This window comes from Hordeum vulgare, chromosome 1H (assembly GCF_904849725.1).
Source record: "Hordeum vulgare subsp. vulgare chromosome 1H, MorexV3_pseudomolecules_assembly, whole genome shotgun sequence".
Taxonomy (NCBI): domain Eukaryota; kingdom Viridiplantae; phylum Streptophyta; class Magnoliopsida; order Poales; family Poaceae; genus Hordeum; species Hordeum vulgare.
The window spans coordinates 413,449,383-413,455,179 of NC_058518.1; the positions used below are offsets into that span (position 1 = coordinate 413,449,383).

Consider the following 5,797-nt stretch of genomic DNA (forward strand, 5'->3'; position numbering starts at 1 on the left):
TTGAGTTTTGATGATATTATACTGCTGTGGAATAATACTAAGGCTAATGCTGTGATAAACATGATGGTTGCTACCTCCTTGTGGAGCATCTAGAAGCTGAGAAATGAATTTTGTTTCGAGGGCCGATCCTGGAGAAGTGTAAAATGCATTCTTGCAAAGTTGGACATCTATATAAATCAGTGGAAGATTTTGTTCACCGATGCTCAAGCAACTCTGCTGCGGGACTTCATCAGTCTGCTGAACAAGAGACGTGGGGAATTGCTTCGTATCGCATGAAGATGATGCTGGGAGGGAGCAGGGGGGCTTAGTAGTTTATTTTTGTCCGTAATAAAAGATCTATGCTTGCCTCTTCGCTGTACTTGCTAAAATTGCACTCCTGGTTCGCCTAATCTGTTTTAGGTAGTCTTTTAATTTCGTCCTAGCTGGTTGATGGATATGTAAGACCCTGTTGCTTCATTTTGAATAAAGATGGGGCAGGGGGAAACCCCTTTTGTTCAAAAAAAAAGAAAAAATATTTTTTTCTTTCATGAGAGGCACTGATTTGCTTCTATGAGAGGCAGTGTCATGCCTCACGAAAAAAGTACTTCCGGTTCGGGTTTTTTCATAAAAAAAAGTTTATCAAAACCTATCAACATATGATTAGTCTGAAGATCTCGATACGAGAAATGCAACGGTAAAAACAATTTAAAATTTAAACGCATGATTTAAAAGATAAAATATTTTAAATAATCTAATCTACGAAAAAAGTAAAAACTCCCAGTGCGGTCACTTAACGCAACCAAAGATAATGAAAGTGGTCTTTACAAAAGGTGCTCCTTAAAAAAAAGATGCTCTTTAACTAATGATTTCGGACAATATGACCTCTTTCTTTGAATAGGTTCCGCTCCCTAATCCATCGAGCCCAAGCAAGATGGAGCGCTTAAGAGGGCCGGTTTGTCTTTTGGGCCGGTGCTGGTCTAATATGGAGCGGGCTTGAACAAATCCATTTTTCCATCTGGCGAATTTTCTTCCCCACCCGAAGACCCGAGATCTACGGCTGTGGATGCTGCTGTGGCGGCAGGCGCGGGCGGAGACGGACGCATGCGTCTTGCCAGCCCCACCCACACGGCCACGGCCACAGGCGAAACAAACGAGACCAGGCCGAACCAACCCAACCCAACCCAACCCAGAAGCACAGGCAGGCGACGCAAGCCAGCCGCAAGCCCCCACCCGATCGACCCCCTCCCCTCCCTTCCCTTCCCTTCCTCTGTCATTCCCTCGCTCGCCCCTCGTCTCCCCCCCTCGCCCCTCCCCCCACCCGCGTCAACCAAACCCTAACTCGCCCCACCCTCCAAATCCCTCCCCGCCCCTCTCGATCTCGCCGCCGCCGCCGCCGCCGCAGCCAAAACCCTACGCCCCTCCCGCCGCCGCCTCCGGTAAGCCCCTCCGCTCCCCTCCCCCCCTCTCCCCCGATCCCTCTCTCCATCGATTCGGTTCGGAGCGTGGCGTCCGGCCCCGCGGTTTGATCTAGGGGCGCGGCGGAATGCGGCCCGCCCTAGCGCGGCGCCCGGCGCGTGGCCGGGCGGCGTGCCCGCCGCTGAATTCGGGCGGCCTCGGCGGTCCCGCGCCACGGGATCGCGCTATTCGACGGCCGGGTGGCTTCGGAGGCCGAGGGGCGCTTGCCCCGCGGGCTAGGGTGATGCCCCGCGTCGGCAATTGTTTGTCAATTTCGGAGGTGCTTGGATTTCAGGGGTTCCCCCTCCGTTCGTCGTGTATCAGGGAAAACCATGGTGCAGCTGTGTTGTTCCCGTTTTATAGGAAGGAGGGGATAATTTCCCTGTTTGTTTCCTGGCTGAAGATTAGGTTTTGTAGGACCATGGGAATGCAAAACCTTGTTTTAAAGCTACTGCTGCAAGCAACTCGTACGTCGAAACTACTTGTCCTGTTATGTATTGCACTTCCTCCGTCCCATATTTATTGACGCGTAAATACGCTGATCGCTAGCGTTGTCGTTATGTGTCGATTGTCGTATTCTGTTAGTTCATTATATGATAACCAGCCACAATTTAATGTAGCTTGTATGCCAGAAGAAAGGTTGCGGTCAACCGGAAGTGGCGCCATAACGCATCTCTTTTAGCTGCTTTATATAGCAGAGTAAATCTGCAGTACTTGCCATGTTGGCAACTTAGTATGCTTTCGCTAGTGGCTTACCGGGCCTCTTAATTGCTGTGATGTTAGCTGTAATATGACGCTAGTGAATTAATTTTTGCAAGTAACGGACGGTTGGGTCAGCCTTGGTGTTTGGAACTTGTAGACTGGGGTAGATGAACACATTTCAACGCTTCAGTTTCTCTTGTTGCTACTTTGTGCTCCGGTGTGTGTAAACTATAAATTTATGTCTTCTTTGCTCTCGTAGATAAAACGGGGAAAAGGTTGCATTGGATATGCCAAATGAAAAATAAACAGCAATAATAAGGAAGTAATGCAACTGTAAATATGTGTCACTGGAATGAAATATATTATTATTCCCTGAGAGCCTTTGCCCCCTTTTAGCTTTATCTGTCTCCAGGCACTTCGTAACAAAAATTAGCTTTTGTTATTGAAACAATCAAGTTGGTTCTCATTGTTTAATTTCAAGAGTTTTTTGATGCACTGCATTAGTTTTCATGATTTTTGACATGCATGCAACTGTACGAAACATCTCTTATCTAGAACCACTGCCAGGAAGAGGCACTTAGTTGCAACAGTTTGAATCGTTCTACTTTGTTTGAGAGCAACGCTTCCTTTTTATCCTTAATAGCTGGTATTTTGTTTAATATAAATTCTATTGGGTCAGATGAATACTTTCCAAACGTAGCTAATTGAGCTATGCTTATCCAAGCACAGATTGTGATGCTATTGATCAGCATGTCAAGGTGAGGAGCGCTAATGAATACTGGGCCAAACTGCCAAATGCTAGGATCGTAGTGCGTGTTTCTTGGTCCTTGGATATCTATACTTGTGTTCCGTTGAAAATCTCATACTCCACTCATTGTCGACCATGCATATCGTGATTATTCAGATGACAACTTCTTAATCAATCGTCTGAAGTTTCTATCTATAAACTATAATGCTTAGATGGGTATAGTTATCATTTTTGGTAGAAAAGAAGCTACATATATTTGACTGGAGTGATAATTTTTGTTGAAACTTGACTGCAGGTAAAACAACCTTTCGGCTATTTGTTTCCGAAATGCCGTCTGCGTCCAAATCCAAGGCAAAGGATAGGGCAGCTGCTTTTAAAGCAGCAAAAGAGCAACCTAAGGTGGCTGTCAAGCCAGTGGGAAATGGCACCGGTGCTAGTACTTACAACAATCTCTCTGGAAAATTTCATCTTTTGGAGCCATCATCCTCTTTGCTGGGTAGCCAGGGTAACGAAAAATTGAGGAATACAGATGAAATAGACGAGCATTCTCGTAGCTCGCATGGTACAGGGGATTTTGATTGCGCCTCAAATAATGGCAGCTGTTCTGGCGAGTCAGAAGATACAAAGGAAAAATCAACCGGCACAGCGCCTCGAGTGGACTCTATTCCTGGATGTGATCTTGATAAACGTGAGAAGATCAGACAGAAGAATGAGAAGAAGCATCAAAGGCAAAAGGAGAGGCGTGCCCAGGAATTGCACGAGCGTTGCAAAGGATACCTAATGTCCAGAAAGTTGGAGACACTTGCTCAGAAGCTTGTTGCAATGGGTTTCTCATCAGACCAGGCAACGATGGCCCTTATACATAATGAGGGCTGTCTTGAGGAGTCTGTTGCCTGGCTATGTAATTTTGATGGCAGTGATGAAACGAAGCAGCAAGTTGCAGCAGCTCAACAGTCTGCAGCTAATTTGAAGATTGATATAACTGATGAGCTCGCAAAGATTGTGATCCTGGAGGCTAAATTTAAGTGTACAAAGCAAGAGGTAGAAAGAGCTATTGTTTCTTCTGAGGGTGATATGGAAAAGGCTGAGGAGGCCTTGAAGACACAGAAGCAAGAATCAGCAACAACCGCATCCAAGCCTGAAGGGTCTAGTGATTCAAGTGGCTTGGTTAACAAACAGCAGGTCATGCTTGCACAGAACCCAGCAAGGCCTCAAACAAATGGGTTCTCTTCAGTAGGGGCTCCGCAAATGAGGAGAGATGAGAAGGACGTAAACTACAAGCTTTTAGTAAATGGCAGTGGTCCAAAAGAACCCGCAGTTAAAGGGTTCCAACCGTTGGCCACAACAATGAAGTCAGAGTTGGTCCGTCAACAGTTTTTTCAACCCGAGAAGAGACGGGTTAATGTCAATTCGGTTCCATCAGTTCCTTATGTGACATCTGCTCCGGTGCCTGTTGCAGTGCCTCAAATTAAGGCAGAAACACGACATGTGCCAGCAGTCAATGAGATGAAAAGTGCAATGCATAACGGAAGCTTGCGAGATCCGGTAGTTGTAATGCAGCGTCCTCAATCCGCAGCTGCCAAGCAAAGTCTGCCGTCCACAAGCCATAGTATGTTTGCATCAGAGCCATCTTCAAGGGAATGGTACATGAATGGCGCATCAGGGGTGGATATGATGTTGAATGGTGGTTTAGGGCATGGACTACGTAATATGAGTTTGGAGAACGCTAATTCTGCCAAGCAGCAGCAGTTCATGCAAGCAAACCATCAACAAAGTTTTGTCTCCAATCCTGTAGAGCTGGCTGCTAATGGTTGGGGTGGTACATGGGGCCCTGGAGGTGCATCGTCTTCCCAGGCTGGGGCGTCGGCACATGGGACATTTAGAGGAGGATGGAGCTCATCCGAGCCCTCTCCTGCTTTATCTCATGCTGATTGGAGAGGCAATGCGCCAGCACCGTGCGACTACACTTCAATAGATTGGAGCCTCGACACAACATTGTTAAACCCTGCAGCAAAGAGCGAATGGCTGTCCGACACATGGTCAACCATGTTCATGGGTGGCAGATCCACAAGGCCTGCTGGGGGAAACCTTGGTGCGGGAGGCATGAATGGGTTGCTGCATGAGAGCAGCAGTAGTCTTCCAATGGATCCTGCTCCATCACCCCGCCCTTATGAGTGGCCTTCTTTCTGCAGGGGCGGATCTTCCTAGTTCCAGAACCCTGTAGGTAAGAAAGAAGCCATTGAATAAGAAAAAGTAAAAGATGTCATTTGTTTCTGTTCTTGTTTTTTGTCTCGTTGGAGTTGGTTGAAAAGAGTTTTTACTTCTTGTGTATTGAACCGTGTTTGTGTACCTTTTGACTGTTGGCCGAGATAAGTCTTCATTCTATCGAGTCCATGTGCATGCAAATGAAGAAGAAATTGAAGCTATCTTTGCTGAAATGGATAAACGCCTTCTCTCTTGTATAGTACTGTAAATATAGCCTACCTCAGGTTTCCTCTTATTTTTCTCTTATTTTTCATGCCAGTTTATAAGGATTGACACAGCGCAGGTATATACTACTCGTTCCTAAATATAAGTCTCTTAAGAGATTTCACCAGTGGTCTACATACGGAGCAAAATGAGTAAATCTATATATTAAAGTATGTCTATATACATCTGTATATAGTCCACTAGTGGAATTTTTAAAAGGACTTATATTTAGAAACGGAGGGACTATATTTTTTGAATTGCTGGAGATAAAGCTGCCAGATTACCTAATATAGCATCTGCGTGATGTGATACTAGTCTAGAACAATCGCTGATTGACCCGCTCGGCCGAACTTGCTGTGGTGCCAAAGGGGCTACCTAGCTACGGTTGATCGGAAAGTGCGGCGCTCTTCCCTAGCTAAAAGTTCCTTGACCCGGGATCGCTCG

At 46.2% G+C, this 5,797-nt stretch overlaps 1 protein-coding gene across 1 annotated transcript; it reads left to right on the top strand.

Moving 5' to 3' along the window:
* Nucleotides 1-1,256: 1,256 nt before the first annotated feature.
* Nucleotides 1,257-5,322, top strand: LOC123441336. Its single transcript, XM_045117819.1, has 2 exons — nt 1,257-1,415; nt 3,180-5,322. The coding sequence occupies exon 2, from the start codon at nt 3,212-3,214 to the stop codon at nt 5,090-5,092; it is 1,881 nt and encodes a 626-aa protein (XP_044973754.1). The 5' UTR covers nt 1,257-1,415; nt 3,180-3,211; the 3' UTR covers nt 5,093-5,322.
* Nucleotides 5,323-5,797: the final 475 nt, after the last annotated feature.

Bases quoted from the DNA above. Each gene is read 5' to 3' on its own strand.
- LOC123441336 (XM_045117819.1), top strand. From the start codon at position 3,212: ATGCCGTCTGCGTCCAAATCCAAGGCAAAGGATAGGGCAGCTGCTTTT.